General features: G+C 33.5%; 2 protein-coding genes across 2 annotated transcripts; both read right to left on the bottom strand.

Moving 5' to 3' along the window:
- Positions 1-14,052: 14,052 nt before the first annotated feature.
- On the bottom strand, positions 14,053-15,853 carry LOC112796256 (putative stilbene synthase 2). Its single transcript, XM_025838633.2, has 2 exons — positions 15,575-15,853; positions 14,053-15,251 (listed from the first exon to the last, which is right to left on the bottom strand). Exons 1-2 carry the CDS (start codon positions 15,750-15,752, stop codon positions 14,260-14,262), a joined length of 1,170 nt encoding a protein of 389 aa, XP_025694418.1. The 5' UTR covers positions 15,753-15,853; the 3' UTR covers positions 14,053-14,259.
- Positions 15,854-20,166: 4,313 nt separating this feature from the next.
- LOC112796257 (stilbene synthase 1-like) lies at positions 20,167-21,967 on the bottom strand. Its single transcript, XM_025838634.2, has 2 exons — positions 21,714-21,967; positions 20,167-21,333 (listed from the first exon to the last, which is right to left on the bottom strand). The coding sequence occupies exons 1-2, from the start codon at positions 21,889-21,891 to the stop codon at positions 20,342-20,344; spliced, it is 1,170 nt and encodes a 389-aa protein (XP_025694419.1). The 5' UTR covers positions 21,892-21,967; the 3' UTR covers positions 20,167-20,341.
- Between the last annotated feature and the right edge of the window lie 957 nt (positions 21,968-22,924).

The following is a 22,924-nucleotide window of genomic DNA, read 5'->3' as shown; positions in this document are numbered from 1 at the left end:
GTCTTATTGATGGCACCATCCATTCATATGTGAAAAGAGTTCACATTACTCTTGATGCTGCCACCATTGGAACTGCCTTGGGCTACAAGAATGAAGGACCGAAAGCATATATGGCCGAACGGTGGGACTCACAAATTAGTGTCACTCATATCGTGGTTCTTCAGCACATATGTGAGAATCTCTCAGGCTTGGATGGAAATATTCCTACTCACAAGGCTTTAGGCTCCACCAATTCTTTGCTACACAGGATCATCACCCATATTCTCACTCCTCAAAGCGGGTCTCACAATAGAGTAACATATTCTGACTTCCTCATCTTATTTGCTCTTGTTACATCTACTCCCATTTCTTTTGGTTATATTATGATTCTCTATATGTGGGACTCGATCAGGAGCACCAAAAAGGCTAATCTGCCCTATGGTATGTTCTTAACCAGTATCTTTGAATTTTTTAAAGTTGATCTTTTAAATGAGAAAGTAGAGAACAAAGTGTCAATGGTCAAAGGAGGCGGAGCAGTGAAAAGAACCAAAAGCAAGAAATCCATGGCTTCAGAAAGCGAGTTTGAGGGCAGACCTGAGTCTTCCAAAACTGCCAAGTCCATCAAAGAAATTCTCACAGAATTTTCAAATATGTCAGAAGTCATGGTGCAATCTTATAAGGCTGCACGTAAATTAGCATATGAAAATGAAAAAGCATGGATGAGATGCAAAGATAGAGTGGGACTAATGCTGGAAATCCTAGAGAATGATTTGGGAGTTGATAATGAAGATGATGAAGGAGATTCTGATCTCAATTTGTCTGATGATTAATTCTCTGTTTTAGTTTAGGATATTGGCTAAAGTAGGCTCAATCTGGTACTTTATTTTGTTGGGTTGGATACTCTTATGACTCTGAGATACTCTGTGAAACTCTGCTATGTTTTGACTATATTCTGAATATTTTGCTTGCTATATCAAAACTATTTGCAGGTGCCCCTTTGATGACAAAAGGGGGAGAAAAATGCTGAAAATTGAAATTGGAAAACAGGGGTGAAATTCTCTCTTGAGAATTCATGATCACCCATGTTAAAGAGGATTGATGCTTGATTGAAGTATCTGTTTTAATTGTGATCATGTTTTGATTGATGCATCTACTTGCATCTGCTCTGAATATTGCTTTGAATACATTGCTGCCATCATTTGATTTTTATCTTGGTAAATTGTGTTTACAGTGTTTATGATACATTTGAATTACCTTGATAAAATACTTTATGTTGGATTTATTTTTGGCAGTTCTCTTAATTTTTAATGGAAATAATTGCTGTGCTTGGAAAGATTATATCTTGCTTGAAAATTATTTTTCCTACCATAACTATGATTGCTCTGATTTATTGGAAAATATTTTTTAAACCAATTTAAACAGCAAAAATTATTTCTGTTTGATTATGTTGTGTGCATTGAGTAGAAAATCAGATTACTGATAACAAATGAGTTTTGTATATCATTCAAATCTGCTCATAAATCAAGCATTTAGCATCATGAATAAAAATGCTAAATAACATTGTTACTTGAAGCTTGATTCAAATGTTACAGGTTAGTGCTTCCCTTGGTAAAATAGCATACATTAAGGGGGAGCCATGTGACATTTAGAAAGGGGGAGAAATTCAAAACCAAAGGGAGTATTCCTTACTTAATATTTAAAATTTCTTTTCATTTCAATTTTTTAATAATGTTTGTCATCAAGGGAGAGATTGATGAGTTTGGAAAACTCTAAACTAAATTAATGATGATCAAACATTATTAACAGCAAAATTATTAATCTAATTTTGATTGATATATTAATTAAATCAATTTTGCTGTGCAAGTTCTAATTGGGTCAGAAAATAAAATGTTGCTAGCCCAAATTAAAACCAACAATCAGCCTTGCTACATGTTTCCTATTATGTGGCTGAATTGTTGTATTAATGGGCCAAGCTCAATGTTGTTGCAACCAAGCCCATATTTAATTTTAATGAAAGTTTCCTATGCTTGATCCGAAACCAAATTCATCAGGAAAGCAAATGTTATAAATGGGCCAATTTTTATTGAACTTCAACATTAAGCCCATATCAAACCAAAGATCCAATGCTTGGTCCGATACATAATGAAAGAAAGCAAATTGGCTCCATGCTTTCTAACGAATTCCATTTCTTGTTAAGAGATGGATTTCAAATTTAAGTTGCTAGCATTGCAAACATGAGAGAGAATATGAGTGACTTTGATTAGATGGGTATCAATGAGCTACACGTTGCTCAGTAAAAGGGAAATGGACATTTATTTTTTTTGCTTTATCAAAACACATTAGTTAATGTTCAATTTCTCTTTTTTCTCTCTCATCTCTTTCCTTCTTCTCTTTCGGTTATTGTCCAGGAAGCCATGGAAGCTACACCTACTCACCGAAAAGAAGAAGCTGCATGCACCAAGACCATCAAGCTAATGATGGCAAGAAAACACATGAAAATAAAAGTATGTTGTGGCTGAGATTATCACCAAAAAGTGGTAAGATTTGGTGAGGTAATATCGGATCCTTCATACTCAAAAAGAAAGAAGGAGATTCGGCCAGCAAGGTGAAGATTCTTGGAGGCATGGCTTGTCTCTGATTCTGCTCAACCATCACAGGAAGTAGCTAGAGTGACGAAGTGATGGAAGAGGCAGAGATTGGAGCAGATGAAGTCATCATCATCATGAAGCATCAAGGGCCAGAAATCCATCTTGGAGAGCAAGCCAAGGATGGAGCGCGCGGATTGATGAAGTGTGAAAACCAAGGAAGAACTAGAGGCTTCACTTTTCTATAAAAGGGGTGAACAGTCACGGTTTGATTCAAGGAGTAAGATTTGAGAGTGCAAGGCACAGAAGTCTCAGAGCTACCTAAGCTAGCAGTTTTTCTTCTCCTTCAATGTATTCAGTTTAGTATTTTTCTGTTTAATTTTGTCATGTCTTGAGTCTCATGGAAAAAGGAAAACAAGTGAGGTTTGTATGAAAAAGCCATAGATTGGAAAAAGGCATAGAGGGCAAAATTAAAAGAAAAAGCCATAGATGTCTTAGAGTTCCTTTGTTCATCTATGTTGTGTTTCATGATTCTGTGGGAATCCCCTTGTAAGTTGGGTTAGCACTTTACAATTTGTAATCTGGATGATTATAGTGAAATTCCATCATTGTTGTGATGGAGACTGGATGTAGGCTGCATTGCACTTAGCAGCTGAACCAGGATATATCTGGGTGTAATCTTCTCTCTCTACTTCTTCATTTCTGTTTCTGCTGCACAGGAGCTAAAATCAAAAATATCTCGTGCCAAGTGACGAGACAAAAGTAAAAAGTCTCGTGGCTAGGAACGAGACAAAAACAGAAAAGTCTCCTCAAAGACCAGAAAGTGTAATCAAGAAAAAAGGGGGCTAAGATTCAACCCCCCCTTCTCTTAGCCACTGAAACCATCACTCTTTTATTGTAAACCGTTGTTTTTGAAAAGAGGTATAAGTCGATTATTAATCACTGGTACGGTTTATCTTCACATATCCTATTATAGTAATTCTCAAAAACCCTCTACTGAGAACCCTTTCGAGGATGATGTTCTCACCCCCTACATTTTTCCCCTTTCAGGATATGGGCGCAGAAGTCACGAAGAGTTTATTTAGTTATTGTTGTGATGCTCTGTATTGTCTTAGTTATGGTTTATTGTACCCTCGTCTTTATCTTGATATATTCTGTAAGATGGATAAGAATTGTATTGGCTAATGCTTGTAATATTATATGTGTGTGTGTGTGTGTGTGTGTGTGTGTGTGTACCCTTTATGAGTTTTTGTAAGTTGTATGGTATGTATGGATGTACGTTGTATGGCAAGAGTAATTTTGGAAGCGGTATTGCGGTAAAAAGTTTTAAACAGTCTCATATTTTAGTATTAAATAGTATAAAAGTCGTCGTAATATCCAAGCTATTAGAGTAGCGTAGCCGGAAGCGTGAGCTTTGGTAGTTAGGGTGTTACACCTAGCAGCTCCGGCGCATCTCCTTTCCCTCTTCTCTTCTCCCCCGTCACAGCCCCTCTCTCCTTTCTTCTTTCTTTTGGCGACGGTGACTCCAAGCTTCGCCGGCGCCGTCCCCCCTCCCCCCTTCCCCTTCCCCCACTCCCTTTCCCTTTCCCCTTTTCCTCCCCCCTCGCACCTTTCCCCTTTTTCCCTCCCCTCCCCCTCGCATTCTTTTTTTATTTTATAATTTTTTATTTATTAGAATAGGGATAATTTAGTAATAAAATAAAAATTTTATTAAAAAGGACGATTTTAATGCGAAATAAAAACATTAAGGATGACTCTAAATAAAAAATTACGTTGGGGACGGTTTCGATTTTGACCCTAAACGTTAGGGACCAAAATAATACTTATCCCACAGAAAAATTAAAGAAAATGAATTGAAAATGCACCATAGTTAATTAGGTGAAGTTCCATAAAATTTCAAGCATACATATAAAGTAAATAGTTTATGTTATTTAAACAACATACACTTTCTCCCTGTATTATTTATGTAACAACAATTATAATTAAGTTCTAATAGCTTTTCATAATCTTAATCTTAGCACTGAGCAATGTCTATAAGGTTAGTTAATCAAATATGTACCTACTTCATGGACACATTCTTGTAGTAAATGCATTTCTAGTGAAAGTTAAATTTAATTAACAAAAAGTACCATCCATAAACCATCCTCCATCTGAAGATATGTAGGCTTTGGTAATTATGAAGTCAGGATCTGTCAAGATTTGCACCACTTCCAGCAGAATTTCAGGTTTGTTAACACTATCAACTTGCATTTTTATGGTGGACAAAAATAAAAATCCAAACATTGTTACAATAGTATGACTAGATCTGTTTCCAGATTCCTGTCTTAAGAAACTTGATAAATTCCACCATGTAATCTTGGTGTAGCTTCAAATCTCCTACAACATTAGCTATTTATAGAAGTTTAGTGTAATAGAATCAACTAAGAAGTTATAACGAAAAGAGAAAAGCCACTCTAATGATACAATTTTGATGAACTGTATTTGACTAAGCATCTATCATAGCAGAGTTGGAGTAAAAAAATATACTAACTTATTTATTTAGTTCTAATGGCATGTCTCGTTTTAGAATTAATTTCTGTTGTAGTAATATCACGAGTCTTTTAATTTTGTCACTATAAGAACATTTATTTTCCAAATTTTATCTGCAAGTCAATCATAATGACATATTATATGCTTGAAACTAATAATCCAATATAATATATATGATATGTGACATTCAATATCATCAAATTGACTATGAAGATATCACAATCAGAACCAAGTCACTACCCCTACTAAAATTATTGTTATATATATATATATATATATATATATATATATATATATATATATATATATATATATATATATAGGAAGAAGGATTAGAGCCACATCAGATTAACTGAAGATAGATGAGATCATAACAATCGAAACAAACTAATAGAAACATGCAGCGAATCAATTAATATAGAGATTGGTGATGATGAATTATATATATCTTTGAAATTATGTGTTGAATAAATGGCAGATATCACATTTGATCAGAATCAATTTCTGTAATAAAATCCTAAATTGTTTTGAGAACAGAACAGATATAATTGCACGAGAATCAATGTAATTGGAAGAGACAACAGAGACTACCTGAACCAATGGCGACGAGAAGAAGATGTAGACGTGGCGACGACGCTGACGAGCTTCAACGAGAAACGACGAAAAACGGCGTCGAGAGGATGGCGAAATTCATCTACGTCGAAACTGAAAGAGAGATTGGGGAAGGGGTGTGACGTAGAGATTGGGGGAAGGGGGTGTGATGGAGCTTCGGGCAACGACAGTGCAAGGGCGAGAGGCGCCGCCATTGAAGGATTTGGAGAGAATGGGTGAGGAGTGCCGTCAATGAAAGATGGAGTGTTTTGTGAAATGAAGAGGAGAACGTGAACCAAACCCCTTACTTTAACATTTCCAAGGGAATATTTTAAATTACAGACAAATTTTTTTACTATAATAATTTAATAAAACATCAGCGATTTTTTCATTTAAATACGGATGGATTTTTCGTCGGTGACTATTTCCCACGGAAAAAAAACTAATTTTTCTGACAGAATAATCGACAAATTTTCTTTTCCGTCTGTAATTCATGCTAATTCATTTTTCTTTGTTTCCGACAAAATTTCTCTCACAAAATATGTCTGTATTTCCGTAGGATAAAATCTATAAAAAATATCCGTCTGCAATAAGTAATTTTCTAGTAATATTTTTTATGTTACGATGTTTAAAAATTGTAGTCATAAAGATAGTCCATACTCCATAGTCAGTTTTTGTCTATGGTAATGATTTTGAACCATGACTTTAGAAAATAAATTTTTGTCACACAATTTTTAAAAAACGTGACAATAAATGTCATAGGTCAAGATTTTAAACGGTAATTTTTTTTCTAATAAAACTATTTTAGACTTTTAAGTCACCTTTTTTTATATCACGTTTAATAAAAGACCTAAAAATGCATAAGGCTTTCAAGTTTTATTTTTTTTCTTATGATTTATTTAGTTTTGGATTTATGTTCCTAGAAAAGTGGAAGTCTGGAAAGTACTTACTACTTTGATAATTCAGTTTTTTTAATACCAAAGAAAATGACAAGATTTAAAGTTGTCAATGATTCTCGTTAGTTAATAGTTATGCTTAGCATTAGCTATGGTGGGTTGACATAGGGCTATAGTGGAGGATAATATTTCTGCTATCACAAATATTAACCAATCACCAGTGATTCATAAACAAAGTCACAACAATTTAATTGATTCTATGATTTTTTTACACATATATATAGTTTAAACTGTTGTAGCAGTAATTAGTTACAAGTGTATCAGTATCTTGGTTTGTGTGATACAGGAAAACTCAAGTATAGTGTGTTCCCAGTCTGAAAATGATTTTATCTATTTGTTTTTTCTATTCTCCAAAAAAGCAGTGCAAGAACTTCTTCGGTTGCCAGCCAAAGGATCGGACAATGATATAAACAATACTATTTTAGAATCAAATCAAAATCGTTTCCTCTTTTTTTTAAGTAGTCCTCAACATTACATTTAGTATTAAAATCGTCCTTTTAACAAATTCACCTTTTATGAAATTTGATAATTAAAAAAATACCCTCTCCATACTATATAGCCCATACCCTCCTTCCTCCTTTCTCCTTTCCACCTTCTTCTCCCCATTTTCACTCTCGCCAAAGTCATCGTAGTCTTTTGTCGCCAGAGCTATCTCACTGTAGTTTCTTTTTCTCTTTCTTCCATCAATTTTTTCCACACGATTTAACTCTCCGTCTTCTCTCTTATCACATTACTGGTGATGCAATTTGGCTTTCTGTCTTCTCTCTTGCCACACCACCGGCGATTCTCCTCGCGTTCCGGCAACACCGCCCCATGACTCCTTTCCTCTTCCTACCTGCACCTCTGTGTTGTCTCTTGCTGCCGCCTTTATGACACCTTGCCGCCGTAGTTCTTTTATGCAGTGTCATTGTCATCCGCATTCACTGCCCCACCACCATGCAAGTCAGGGTTCAGGTTCCTAATTTTTTAAAATTAGGGCTCAAATATTTCAAATTAGGGTTTGATGCTTTTTGAAGTTAGGCTTTTTGTCTCCTTTGTTGTTGTTGTTGAATTTGAAAGAGAAGTTTTTTCTTGATGTTGTTGAATTTGAAAGATTTAAAATGTGACATTGTTATAGTGGTGATGAGTGGTGACTATGGAGAGAGAGGCAGTGGTGTGGTGATGCTGACAAAAGGTATTATTATTGTGTTAAAACGGATAATTTTAATACTATACGTAACGTTGAGACCATTTTGAACCAAAAACAAAATTAAAGACAATTTTAATTTTAACCTCAAATCTTAGATATCAAAATAATACTTATCCGACCTTAAATAAATGCTTGGTTATATCTTGTTGTTACTTAATTGTAATATTTTGGTATTATTGGGATTTTTTTATAGATTTTTCTTATAAACGTTATGGTAATATAATGTAACTAGACTTGTATAATTTGAGACCTATTTGGTGTCTAATCTAAATTTTACTATAAAGTTACATTTATTTGTATTACATATATGAAAATAAAATTTATCAAGTTAGGTTTGTGTCTTTCATTAAACTTATTTGATACATTTTGTAGGATAGTTAAGAAAAAAATATTTGGCTTTTCTTTTGACTAAATAAAAAACTCAAATATCACGTTTATAAATTGCGATCATAGCCATCATATTTTAGAAAAAAAAAAACAAATGTCACAATTTTTAACCATGACTATAAAGTAGTTTAATGTCACAGTTAAAAATCATGACTATAGAGTAGATTTAAGGTCACATTTAGAAATTGTGACAATAAAAGAGTTATGGTCATAGTTAAAAACTGTGATTATAAAAGGGATAATGATACGGTTAAAAATTGTGACTATGGCATGATTAAGGTCATAATTAGAAAATATGACTATAAATAAAAAAAATTACATTATTCACTTTGTAAAGAAAGGACTGTGACCTTTTCTCAAAAAGGCGTGACTATAGCGATATTAGTCACGGTTAAAAACTGCGACTTTTTGTAACACCCTACCAATAGAGGTTTACACCTAAGTCGTAAATCAAAGGTGGTGAGGCGCTACGACCTCTAAAAGCAAAATACAGACCTATATAGCAAGGATAATATATGTAGGAGCCTTGAAAGAAAGGTACAAGCAAGAAAAACAAAACCGAAATCTCATCGCTCTCAAAAACATTGAGGTGGGAAGCTTGATACAGAAAACTAAAGAGACAAAGATATATAGATATAGAATTCCAAACTAAATTCATAGTCTTTCAGCAGCTCCATCCACCTCCTTGGATGCAAACTCGACCGCAGCAAGTTCCAGGTCAGGAGTCGGACAATTCACTTCGTGCGGCCATAACTGTCGTGACGCATAAGCCACTACATTTTGACATTGCATCAGAACGCGCCCCAAACCTTTCAATGAAGCGTCGTAGCAAACCTCAAGTGGTTCAAGAGGTTTTAGACAACACAAGCACTGGCGTTGTAGTTAACGTTTTCTTCATGGTTTGAAAACCTTCCTCACAATCTGACAACCTTGCACCGATTCGTCCACAGGAATTTCTCCCCGAGTACCTTGCCCATGTCCATGAGACGCCATTTTTGGGTCCTATCCACACCAAATAATTGATATTAAGATAATTAGTCTCAATATCTTAAGTCTAGTGCTTCAAATTTTCAAAAGTATGCTCATGAACAATTATACTATATTTGTCAAGCAGACATCCTAAATAGCATGTAAACACAACCCAGAGTATGCTTAGAAGCATAGTCAGTCCGTCATTCAGGCTCTTCGGGAATGAACTATTTTGATACCATAATGTAGCACCCTACCACAAAGATCTTTACCCCTAGGTCGTAAATCAAAGGTGGTGAGGCGTTGTGACCTCTAAAAGCAAAATACATACCTATATATAGCGAGGATAATATATCTAGGAGCCTTAAAAGAAAGGTACAAGCAAGAAAAACAAAAACAAAATCTCATCGCTCTGGAAAACATTGGGGGTGGGAAGCTTGATAGGAAACTAAAGAGACAAAGATATATAGATATATAATTCCAAACGAGTTATATAACAAGCTTTAGTCTCAACCTGCGAAGCAAAGGCCAGCTAAGAATATGTATAAAACCCAAAAGAAAGTATGACAAAAGTAAAATCATGTTTTCTCCAAATCAACCTCTAAGAGGGATATACAAGATAATAATAGAAAAGTGGAGAATATATATATATATAAATAAAATAAGCTAAGTATTCGCTTCCGAGAGCAATCCAGCATGCTTTGCGAGGTGCGTCACGTCTTGTATCTGAAAAGCAGAGATTTCGGAAAGGGTGAGAACCCTTCCAGTTCCTTACAGGGCAAAAGTTCCAAAGAGACGATGTAAAAGCTACACAAATCAACTAGGAAATCCTAAACTCCAACAGATTAGACTCAGGGTTATACTAATCCAAGATAGGATGAAATATGCTAGGCCCTTCACTAACCAGCACTCAATAATCTCCAATTTTCTCTCTGGCCTTTTTCTCTTTTCATCAATCTCAATCTCTCTCAGCCAGTCTCTTTTCAACAATCTCAATTTCTCTCATCCTGTCTCTTTTCAATTCTCTTAATTTTCACTCATCCTGTCTCTTTTCAATAATCTCAATACTACATAATTTCGGTATTAAGTTCAGTAAGTGCAAACACAAGTAATAATAAGCAAACATAAACAAAAGCAATTACAGCATATATAATCAGATAGCAGTTAGAAATTATACACATAGGCAATCCACGTACAATATGCACACTCAAAAAATTTCATATAAATGCATATAATGCATGCCTGTCCTATTGGCCATGAGCTCACGAGTCGGTTACTTTGCCAGAACCCGAGAAATCTGGTAGCTAACCTAGATATTGTCCCTCTGTTATTTTCTCGCATATATTTATACTATATGTGTCTCGCAGAGTGAGTGCCATGTACACCTCGCAGACAGAGATAATCACAAAACAAGCGGGATATCACCACCGTCCTTATTTTGGCATAGATCGTATCATCGCAAGCGGGATGTGATCATAGTCTTTGCCACATCCTTGCCAAGAGTAAACTGCAAAATCAAAATTACAAGCAAGACTTAACCCACGACCTTGCCTCGCAAGTGGGACGAACCTCTGTCCTTGCCTATCCAACCATTTAGGCCACAATCAATCTCATTATTGCTTTCTAGTTTTATTGATTATGATTCCTATTGATGTTGAGATTTCCTAAAATTTGATTCCTATTTAGTGAATTTAGGTTGATTTGAAACGCTGTTGGTTATTCTTTTCTAGTTTTATTGATTATGATTCCTATTGTTGCTAAGATTTCCTAAAAATTGATTCTTGTTTAATGGATTTAGTTTGTTTGGAATGTTGTTGGTTGTTGTTTTCTAGTTTTATTGTTTATGAATCTTCTTGTTGCTGAGATTTCCTGAAAATTGGTTCCTATTTAATGGATTTAGGTTGATTCTTTTTTGTGGGCTGTTGTTAGGTTTTTTGCCGAACCCAAATGTGTGTACTTAGGATATGACAAATGTCATCAAGCAGATGTATGACCAGCTCTAGCCCGCTACAACCAGGCAGCGCTGGTTTGAGAAATGGGTGGTAATTACTTTCATTGTTTCTATTTTAATTTTTTTAGCTAGTTTATATCCTCTATCTTGTCTAACTGAATTTAAAGCTTTTTTGTTGCAATTGCACTTCATATGTGATGATGAGCATGACCTGGCCATCCGGAAGATATTCGACTATAGAACGGGTCAGCGGCTCCAGCAGATGCTGGATGATGTTCGCCACGGTCGGGACTAGCAGGCACGCTGGCTCCGACCGGAGGTAAAGAAGGGCCTGTTCAGTCATCGGGAGACCGATGCAGGGTTCAGGCATCAGCGTCTCACCAACTGAGCTAACAGGGCATTGGAGAGGTTGTCAAAGTACACCGGCGGCTCGGCGACCTTCATGAAGACAAAAGCCAGGCTGGTATGTTGTTCCTTTAATATTGTTAATAACTTCGTTATGTTATCTGTTTTGCATATCATTACTAGGCATTCTAATAATTTTGTATTTCAATGCAACTTGTGTAGTTGAAATCGTTCGACCGCGTGGCCACATTGGCAGAGACTTTCAAATACACCCACATGCTGAAGGAGAACAAAGCAAGATTTGTTGATCAGTGGTCTCATGACCATTATGTGAGTAACATATGTCTGATTATATTCTGCCATGAAATTATTAGATATTAGCTATACATTTGTCTTAGCTTACTAATCACACAGTAACTTGGGTTAATTGCACAAGAGTCCTACACACAGAGACTGAAGGCCGCAACTCAACAGTCTCAGTAAAGTGGGGAGGATGTCGTCAATGGATCTGCGGCCTCAACCCCATACAAGAAATGGGAATACGGGATGGGGTCATTCTTCGCCTGTAGCCTCCGTACCTCGACGTTGAGGCCATCATCAGGCTCTGCCACCAGTCGAGCCGTCCAGCCCAACGAAGGTGTGGATTTGAGGCTCCTGGTGCAAGAGCTCCAACGTAACCTTCACAAGTAGGCTCAGAAGCTTAACGATTATCGGGAGAGGTATCAGAAGATCCTCACCCGTGTGACGTCTACAGATGAGCTCAAGCTGAAGTTTAAGGAGTCACTGGAGTGGATGCAGCTTATGGAGGCTCAGATGGAGGTGTACCAAGCCCAGTTGCGCGCCGCTGGCATCGATCCTGCTTGTGGCAGTGGTCCTGCTACAAGTGGAAGCGGTAACGCTGGTCGCACACGGACATCGTCACCGCGTCCTGCATCGCCAAATTAGGGCCACAGAACTGACGATGACTACCAAGATCTATAGATATTAGGTTTTTGTATTATTGTTTCATATATTTTTTTGGTGTACCTGACTTTTATTTTATTTGCACATTGTATTATTTATGAATGATCACGAATTGTACCTAACATGGCACGAAACAACTTTTTTTGGCGCCAACGTTACTGTCGGAAATATCCGTCGATAACAAATTGGTTTTCTGAGCTGGTAATCCGTCACAAAATTCGACATTAAACATTTACCGGCGAGGTTTATATTGCCTGATTATTTCCAATGGTATATTTGACGATGAATTCGTTACTATCGGATATATTTGAAGAATCCAGCAGTAAATCTGACAGTACTCAGCATTTTTCTTGTAGTGTTGTGCGTTCATCTTATCTTTAGCAGTTTTAGTAAGTGTTAAACTAACAAAAAATATATAAAACCATTTTTAGGTACAAATACAGCTACTTCAACTCAAGTATAGATAAAATATATTGATAAGTTTCAACAGGTGACAATGTTGGTCATATTAATTTAATTCTAAGAATGAATATGTTACTAGAATACAAAATTCAAAGTAGAATTTAACAAAAATAATTTTCCATAACAGTTTGTTTTGCTATGATAACAAAAAAGGTAATTCAAGAGAAAAAAAATTATCTCATGTTAGATTGTACTTGTTCAAATCGATTTTAAAATTAGTGTAAGAGGATTTGAAAGTTTTACTCATGAATCATAAAAAAATCTACAAATTCAACCTCTAACGTTATTTAAAAAAAAATCTTTGAAAAGATAGGATTCTAATATAAATATTTTAATTTAATCACAAACTACATATTATTATTAATAAGTGATTGTTATACTTTGAAAATAAATAAAAAATTATTAGCCGTTGATTTTCTTATTTTTAATATTAAAAATACTTAAACGTTTAATTTATTTAATTTTATAAAAATTTCATAACAAAAGTTACTATGTATGTTTTTATTTAAAAAATTTTAAAAAGTACTTATATATTTTATATTATTTCGTACAAAACACAAATACATATACCAATTAAATTTTAGAAAAAGAGATATCAATAAATATATACCTTAGTAGGAATAATATAAATTTCTTAATTTACTTTTTTGTATTTCTCTTTATCTTCATACTGAATTTATCGGCATCTCATTTTTAAAAAGTGTTGTCTTTTAATTTATTTTTCTTTTAGCTTTAAACCCTGTTGTTAATAAAAAAAAATGTAAATACAACGACATATAGTATAACTTTTTATGAGTAAATAGCCAAAATAATATATCAAACTTCACATATGTAATTCAAATTGATCTCCCAAAGTTTTGTAGAACCAAATTAGCACCTCGTTTTTTTAGAAGTTAACATCTCACTTTTTTTTCACATATATTTAAAATACAAAAATCTCTAAAAATCAGTATATTTAAATTAGAATAAAAATTTCCTAAAAATAAAAAACAAAACCCTAACAAACTAATCTAACAAGTCAAAATCACCACCAACCCTATGTACTCAAACGGTTTCATATGATTGAGAATAGGAGACATATACTTTTGAAATGTTGTGCACAGTGCAATCAGACTTAAATTACAACCCAATCAATAATGGCATGTGTTATGCTGCTCAATGGAAAAGAATTTGATATATTTTTCACTAACAATTACAAACTTTGATATTAGATCTTTGCATACAGAATTAACTTTAGACATCTTTTTCTAATTTTTTACTCATCTAATAATATATGAGCCATTCAGGACCTTATTTTAGAGCAAAAAAATTATTAAAAAATAACACAATCGCATATATGCAGAATTAAGTGTATTATATGGCCACGCTGCGGAGAACGACAGTTTCAATAGTAAGACCAGGACCAAAGCCAAAAAGCACACCCCAATCAAGTCCTTCTCCGGTAGTTTTAAGTCCTCTTTCAAGGGACTTCTTCCTCATCAAATCCATAATGAAGAACACACATGCACTTGACATGTTACCATAATTACTAAGCACATCTCTAGTGGCTTTCATCTTTTCTGGCTTCAAGTTCACCTTCTGTTCAACCTGGTCCAAAATTGCACGCCCACCAGGGTGTGCAATCCAAAATATTGAGTTATAATCAGATATACCTAGTGGATCAAAAGCTTTACTGAGTGCATCATTGATGTTTTGTGAAATAATATCTGGAACACTCTTGTTAAGATAGAATGTAAGTCCAACTTCACGAAGGAGACCACCAATAGCTCCATGGCTGTTAGGGACAAGTTGTTGATCAGTTGAAACAATCTCAAAGAGAGGATTCTCAACCTCTGGAATAGGATCAGAACCAATGATAATCGCAGCAGCTCCATCGGCAAACAATGCTTGCCCTACAAGACTATCCATGTCTGTCTCACTAGGGCCACGAAAAGTGACTGAAGTATTTTCAGAACAAACAATAAGCACACGAGCATCCTTGTTGTTTTCAGCCAAGTCCTTAGCCAAACGAAGGACAGTTCCGCCAGCGAAGCAGCCTTGGTGGTACATCATGTACCTCTTGACGCTTGGGTCGAGCCCTAAGAGTACGATGAGTTCGTAATCAACGCCAGGCAACGCAACACCGCTGGTGGTGCAGAAGATCAAATGTGTGATCTTGGACATTGGCTGGCCCCATTCCTTGATGGCCTTGGTTGCAGCCTCTTTTCCAACCCTTGGTACCTCCCTGATCATCATGTCTTCTCTTGCATCCAACGACGGTGCCTTGTATGCGCACATGTTAGGATTTTCTTTCAGTATCTCTTCTGTTAAGTACATATGTCTGTTCTTGATCTGTGTTCTCTCACCTGAAATAAAAATGTATAATTCACATCCATCATTACCTTTGATAAAGTTTAGAAAATGATATATAGTAATAATGTTATTCTTGAGTTATTTTTGTAGTGACTTAAATCTTTAAATACCATTTGAATATATAGTTTATATAAATTTATAATTATAGAAATAATGTTATATAGTTATTATTATAATTAATGTCAAACAGTGAATATAATATATTGTATAATATGTTATTTTTCTGTTTTAAGTAATATAAAAGTAAAAAGATAAATTTTTTTGATAAATATTAAATAAAATAAAACTAAAACACTTAATTAATAAAAATACATACAAATGCGCTGAAACTTTTTCTTAAGATCGGTCATATGCTCACTGTTGGTGACTCTAAAATAATAATCTGCATATGTACTCTGATCAACACAGTTTGGTGGATTTGCTGTGCCAATTGCTAATACAGTTGCGGGGCCTTCTGCCCTTTGAGCCGTGCGGATCTCACTAACAGCCACCATCTTTTCCTAGCTGTGTTCTTTGGGACAACAAAGCTTAGCTATGTTCTTTGGGAGAGCAAACTTTAGCTATGTGCTTTGTATTTTGGTGAAGACTTAGGCAGGGAGAAGGGGAATATTTATATGCATGAGTATGCCAGGGGCATATGTGGAATTAAATGGGGGAATTGGAAGTTACATAGAAAACGTGCTAACTCAAAGTGTCGTAATGGTGACAATGATTATTATTTAATTAGTTAACTTCAAAAACGAAGTATTCTGACTTATTGGTTGTTTAATTGTTTTGCTTTCACTTTGATTGATTGACTGTGCATGTATCATGTTACATATATTGTGTAGTTTTAGTGTTATTTAATTCATGATATTCTGTGGATGGCGGACCAGATTGGCGGCATATTTGTTTAGAGATCTTTTCGTCTTTAGTGATTGATGTATGGGTCCATTTTTTGTGGTTGGTACAATATAGTATTTGTTATTTCTTTTAATTTCCTCTTTTATCTCATGTATCCATCCAATCATATTATAGAAATCTTTTATTTAATGTCTGGCGGCTCTATTTATTTACATTACATATGTCTAAAGTATGAATAAGTGCATCCAGTAGGTAGTTGGGCACACGTGCTTATTAATCCATGCATTATATCAATGTCACGTTGAAATTAACTATCTTCGAAGCAAAAATATGTGTGTGATTTATTAACTAATAGTGTACTTATAGTATGTTTATAATTAAGGTGATTTTATTAAATTTCAATATTGAAAGCCGATGTGTTTGACTGGGTGTGCGAGGAGTTTGGTGGATGACATTGGAGTCTACCACCATATATGAGTCTGGTCTTTAGTTAATTAGTAGTCTTGCTTGAACAAATAAAATAATAATATAATTGACTATATTATTTTATACTACTAGAATTTTTATTACTATAGTCACTCTCTCGTCATTTTACCCATGGAAAAGATATTTTCATAAAAAAAAGTATACGTAGAAATGAGAATACTAAATAATGTGAATAATGGATATGTCGAATGTTCAATTCAATAAATATACAGATGATTATGTTCTTTATTTTTAATTGGATGGTTATTTCTTTTGATTCGATTTACTCATGCGCAGTTAACAATGGCTGGATGTTCAATTTACTAGGTATGCAGATAGTTATCTTAATGTTATGGTTTAAGAGGTAATTTAGGAATGGAGTGTTTTTTTTTTACTTTATTGGATCAATTTTAAAACCCATTATTCACATTATTGTTTACAAAAATCATTGTCTACCTAACAAAACCCTTTCGTAAAAAATAGTGCACTTCACAACTTATAAACTTGTAAAACTGTGGAATCACAGATACTCGTCAATATATATACCATCTCAAATATCCCAAGAATAGATTGAATTTAGCATAATATTAAGGACAATGTCATGGAAATTAAAGACCATACAATAATATTTTTCTTAATATCATAGTCATTGAATCCAAAACTCACTCTAACATTTTTAGCTTTAATTAAATTATCATACACAATTAGAAAATTGCTTATTATAGATAGATTTACAGACAGATTTGATCTTTATTACAGTCAAATTTTTAGTTACCGACAAAATTACCAACGGATTTTGTCCCTCTGTAAAAATTTCGTCGAAAATTACTTACCGACAGATTTTTTCTATTGATAATTCTTCTACACAAATTACCGACGAATTTTTGTCTCTCCCACTCTTTCTCTTTTGTATTTTACTTGCCCTCTCTATGAGATCTATTCCCCTACTTTAAAACAACGAATAAAAAAATTACTACAAAGGATATCTATCCCTAAATCCTTCTTCTTCTTGTGCACTAGAATTAGAATGGTAGCTATCGACTAAACGACACCGTCATGTCTTCTTATGTAACAGTTTCTTAACTGGTTTATTCCAGTAACAGTTTCCTAACAGTTTCCTAACATACAGTATATATATATATATATATATATATATATATATATATATATATATATATATATATATATATCATTACATGTTTCTCAATAAGAATTGGAACAAAAGCTATTTTCACATAAAAACATAAGAAAATCATAAGGCACATGTATAAACAACAAATCCAAGACCACATTTATATAATATTTTAATTAATTAATTATTTATTATTTATAGTGTATCTCACATGAGTGTCTTGAGAGCGCTTGCCACTTTTAAATCTGTGGATTTTCTAGAAAACTTCCTCGTCGGTTGGTGTACGGTCTAACCGTTTCTTTTATTTTACATAAAACACAAAATAAGAAAAATTTTACATAAATAAATGTCTATTAAATAAGATCTAAAGTCACTTAAATTATGTTACCATTCTCTCTATAGTTGAACTCAGTGGAATAAAACCACCGCAATGGACAGAACCACCTAAGAGTGACGCTCAATTTTCCTTTGCTTTTTTTCTTATATTTTTTCATTTCTCATCTATTTTCCAATACCTTTCCAACACCTTTTTATAAGCAGGAATTAGCCATTTGTGGGTTGTATCCATACCCTCACAGATATCCGACATCATTTTACTAAATCACTTACTTGTCCTATACTTGAAAGTCTCCCGAAAAAACTCCTCATTATCATCATCAATAAAAAGGTGGCTTTGCACGTAAAAAGCATACTATAATATAAGATAAGACAAGAAATTAACCTAGTTTGTTCTTATTAGAATAATTTATATTATTTGCATGATATATATGTTACTTTTAGTTTCCTTCTGACTCTCTTCCATCAATTCTCTCAATGCGATTTGACTCTCCGTCTTCTCCCCAGTCACAATACTGTTCCGGTGATGCAGTTTGGCTTTCTGTCTTCTCCCTTGCCACACCACCAGTGACTCTCCTCGCATTCCGGCAACACCGCCCCGTACCTCCCATCCTCTCCTTGCTCGCACCTCTCTGTTGTCTCTTGCCACCGCCTCTATGACACCTTGTAGTCGTAGCTTTTCTGTGCAATATCATCATCGTCCGCATTTAGTGCCACTACTACCATGCAAATTAGGATTCAGGTTTCTAATTTTTAAAGTTAGGGTTCAAGGATTTTAAATTAGGATCTTCAATGATTTTAAATTAGGGTTCAATATTTTTTGAAGTTAGGCTCTCTGTCTTCTTTGTTGTTGTTGTTAAATTTGAAGGAGAATTTTTTTTCTTGTTGTTATTGAATTTGAAAGATTTGAAATGTGGTATTGTTAGTGGTGGTGAGTGGTGACCATGGAGAAAGAGGCATTGGTGTGGTGATGCTGACAAAAGGTATTGTTATTGTGTTAAAACGGATAATTTTAATACTAAATGTCACGTTGGAGACTATTTTGACCAAAAAAAATTAAGAAAATTTTGACTTTAACCTCAAATCTTAAAGACTAAAATAGTACTTATCCCACCTTGAATAAATTCTGGGTTATATCTTGCTGTTATTACTTAATTGTAATATTTTGGTATCATTGGGATTTTTTTATAGGTTTTTCTTATAAACATTGTGATAATATAATGTAACTAAACTTGTATAATTTGAGACCTATTTATTTGGTGTCTAATCTAAATTTTACTGTAAATTTATATTTGTATTACATATATGAAAATACAATTTATCAAGTCAGATTTGCGCCTTTTATTAAACTTATTTGATACATTTTGTAGGATAGTTGAGAAAAAAAATATTTGGCTTTTCTTTTGACAATAACAAAAAACTTAAATGTCACGTTTATAAATTGCGATCATAGTCATCATATTTTAAAGAAAAAAAAGACCAAATAGCACTGTTTTTAACCATAACTATAAAATAGTCTAATGTCACAATTAAAAATTATGACTATAGAGTAAAGTTAAGGTCACAGTTAAAAACTTTGACAATAAAAAGATTATGGTCACAGTTAAAAGCTATGATTATAAAATGGATAATGTAACGATTAAAAATTGTAACTATGACATGACTAAGGTCACAGTTGTGAAATGGGACTATAAATAAAAAATGATGTTTTTCACTTTGTAAGAAAAGGATTGTGACCTTTTCTCAGAAGTCGTGACTAAATATATTAGTCACGGTTGAAAACTGTGACTTTTACTCAAAACAGTGAGTATAAATCAAACGTTCTAGTTTTTTTATACCTATAGTTACAATTTTAAAACGTGAATTAAAGCAAAAAATATTGTAGTGACTGAAACTTACCACCACCATTGTATATAATAATGATTGGAGTTTAATTTGTATATAAATTTTTATTTTTATTTCAATAATATCTTTTATTTTCATCTATATCTATTAATAAAAAACATGTATTTTTTATTATTTTAATATTCGAATTATTCAAGATCTGTTAAATGGGAACTCATACAAAGGTGTTTATAGTTGTTCTCACATAAAATTGCAACCCAAATATTGTTATGTGTCATGCTGCTCAATCAATCAAAAAGAATTTGAATTATACTTTACTAACAGTTACAAACTTTGACATTGAATTTTTGCATAAAAAAATAACTTTAGACATCATTGTCTATGTTTTCAGGATCTTATTTTGGAGCAAAAGAAAATTATTAAAAAATAACATATATACGTAGAGATATATAATTAACTACATCATATGGCTATGCTACGGAGAACAACTGTTTCAATAGTGAGACCAGGACCAAAACCAAAAAGAACACCCCAATCAAGTCCTTCTCCAGTGGTTTTAAGCCCTCCTTCAAGGGACTTCTTCCTCATCAAATCCATGATGAAAAACACACATGCACTTGACATGTTGCCATAATTGCTAAGCACATCTCTGGTGGCTTTCATCTTCTCCGGCTTCAAGTTTACCTTCTGTTCAACCTGGTCCAGAATTGCACGTCCACCAGGGTGTGCAATCCAAAATATTGAGTTATAATCAGATATACCCAATGGATCAAAAGCTTTACTGAGTGCGTCGTTGATATTTTGGAAAATAATATCAGGAACACTCTTGTTAAGATAGAATGTAAGTCCGACTTCACGAAGGAGACCACCGATGGCTCCATGGCTGTTAGGGACAAGTTGTTGATCAGTTGAAACAATCTCAAAGAGAGGATTCTCAACCTCTGGAACAGGATCAGAACCAATGATAATGGCAGCAGCTCCATCGGCAAACAATGCTTGCCCTACAAGACTATCCATGTCTGTCTCACTAGGACCACGGAAAGTGACTGAAGTATTTTCAGAACAAACAATAAGCACACGAGCATCCTTGTTGTTTTCAGCCAAGTCCTTAGCCAAACGAAGGACAGTGCCGCCAGCGAAGCAACCTTGGTGGTACATCATGTACCTCTTGACGCTTGGGTCGAGTCCTAAGAGTACGATGAGTTCGTAATCAACGCCAGGCAACGCAACACCGCTGGTGGTGCAGAAGATCAAATGTGTAATCTTAGACATTGGCTGACCCCATTCCTTAATGGCCTTAGTTGCAGCCTCTTTTCCAACCCTTGGTACCTCCCTAATCATCATATCTTCTCTTGCATCCAATGACGGTGCCTTGTATGCGCACATGTTAGGGTTCTCTTTCAGTATCTCTTCTGTTAAATACATATGTCTATTCTTGATTTGTGTTCTCTCACCTGAAATAATAATATGAAATTCACATCCATCAATATCCTTAATGACGTTTAAAAAATGATATATATATATATATATATATATATATATATATATATATATATATATATATATATATATAGCAATAATAATGTTATTTTTGAGTATCCTTATAGTGACGTGAACCTTCATGTCTCATTATTTTAATAGTTTATCCAAATGTATATTTATTAAAATAATTTATTATTAAGTAATTATTATTGTTAATATTAAGCAGCAAATATGATATGTTGTATAATATGTTAAATTATTGCATATTAATTAATATAAAAATAAAAGAATGAATTTTACTATGATAAATATTAAATAAAACAAATATAGAATGTTTAATAAAAATACATACAGATGCGCTGAAATTTCTTTTTGAGATCAATCATGTGTTCGCTATTGGTTACTCTAAAATAATAATCTGCATATGTATTCTGATCAATACAGTTCGGTGGATTTGCTGTTCCAATCGCCAATACAGTTGCAGGGCCTTCTGCCCTTTGAACCTTACGAATTTCACTCACAGACACCATCTTTTCTTAGCTGTGTTTTTTGGGAAAGAAAAGCTTAGATATGTTGTTTGGAATAAGAAAGGTATTTTGATTTGATGAAGACTTGGGCAGGGAGAGGGGATATTTATATGCATGAGAGTCGGGGCATTTGTGGAATTAAATGGTCAATATTGGATATATAGAAAACGTGCTCAACTTAAAAGTGTAGTGATGATAGTGACAAAATAAATGACAATGATTATTATTTAATTATTTAGTTAACTTCAAAGACGATGTTCTCAATCATATAGTATAGTAGACTCCGAATAATGTTCCTGGTCAGCAATAATGTCCCCGCTGCAATTCTTGACCAATAATGTTAGGGGACATGTGACTCTATTAGTCAAGTGATTTGTTAGAGAAATTTATTATTACCATCTTCTATTTTTATTTTTAAATAAATTATTATACATTATTTATGCTTTTAATTATTTATTATTTGTTATCTATTTTTTATTATATAACAAATTTTTATTCTTAAAATATCTTTTAATATATAATTTTTTATTAAAATAAATTTATACTTTCTAAGATTTCTTTGTGATAACGTGACGTTACTAGCTTAACTAATTCCAAATTTGTTAATTACGATATATATTTAATTTAATAAATAAAAAACGAATTACACTATATCTATAATGGCCATTAACCTGATATTCACTTAAAACATCTCTAATATTAGTTTCCATTTTATTTTCATTTTGAACATTTATAGAATCATTTATTATAAATAGTGATTTAAAATTGAAAATAAAATTTGTTTTTCTAATGCTTAATTTCAATTTAATTAGAATTTTATATTTTTTAATTATTTTATTAACATAATTATATGAGTGATGATAAAATTTTATCGATTTTCTATTAAGATAATACCGCATTACTAAAGTGATATCAATTTTATTTTATTAATAAAATTTTAATTTTAAATTGATACACTTCTTAAAAATTAAAAGTAATATTCTAAAAATACTCTATTAGAGAGGTTCAATTCTTATGTACGGAGGGAGACAATATT

This window comes from Arachis hypogaea, chromosome 4 (assembly GCF_003086295.3).
Source record: "Arachis hypogaea cultivar Tifrunner chromosome 4, arahy.Tifrunner.gnm2.J5K5, whole genome shotgun sequence".
Lineage (NCBI taxonomy): Eukaryota > Viridiplantae > Streptophyta > Magnoliopsida > Fabales > Fabaceae > Arachis > Arachis hypogaea.
The sequence above is the reverse complement of the archived record's forward strand: the minus strand, read 5'-3'. Positions and strand labels throughout refer to the sequence as shown.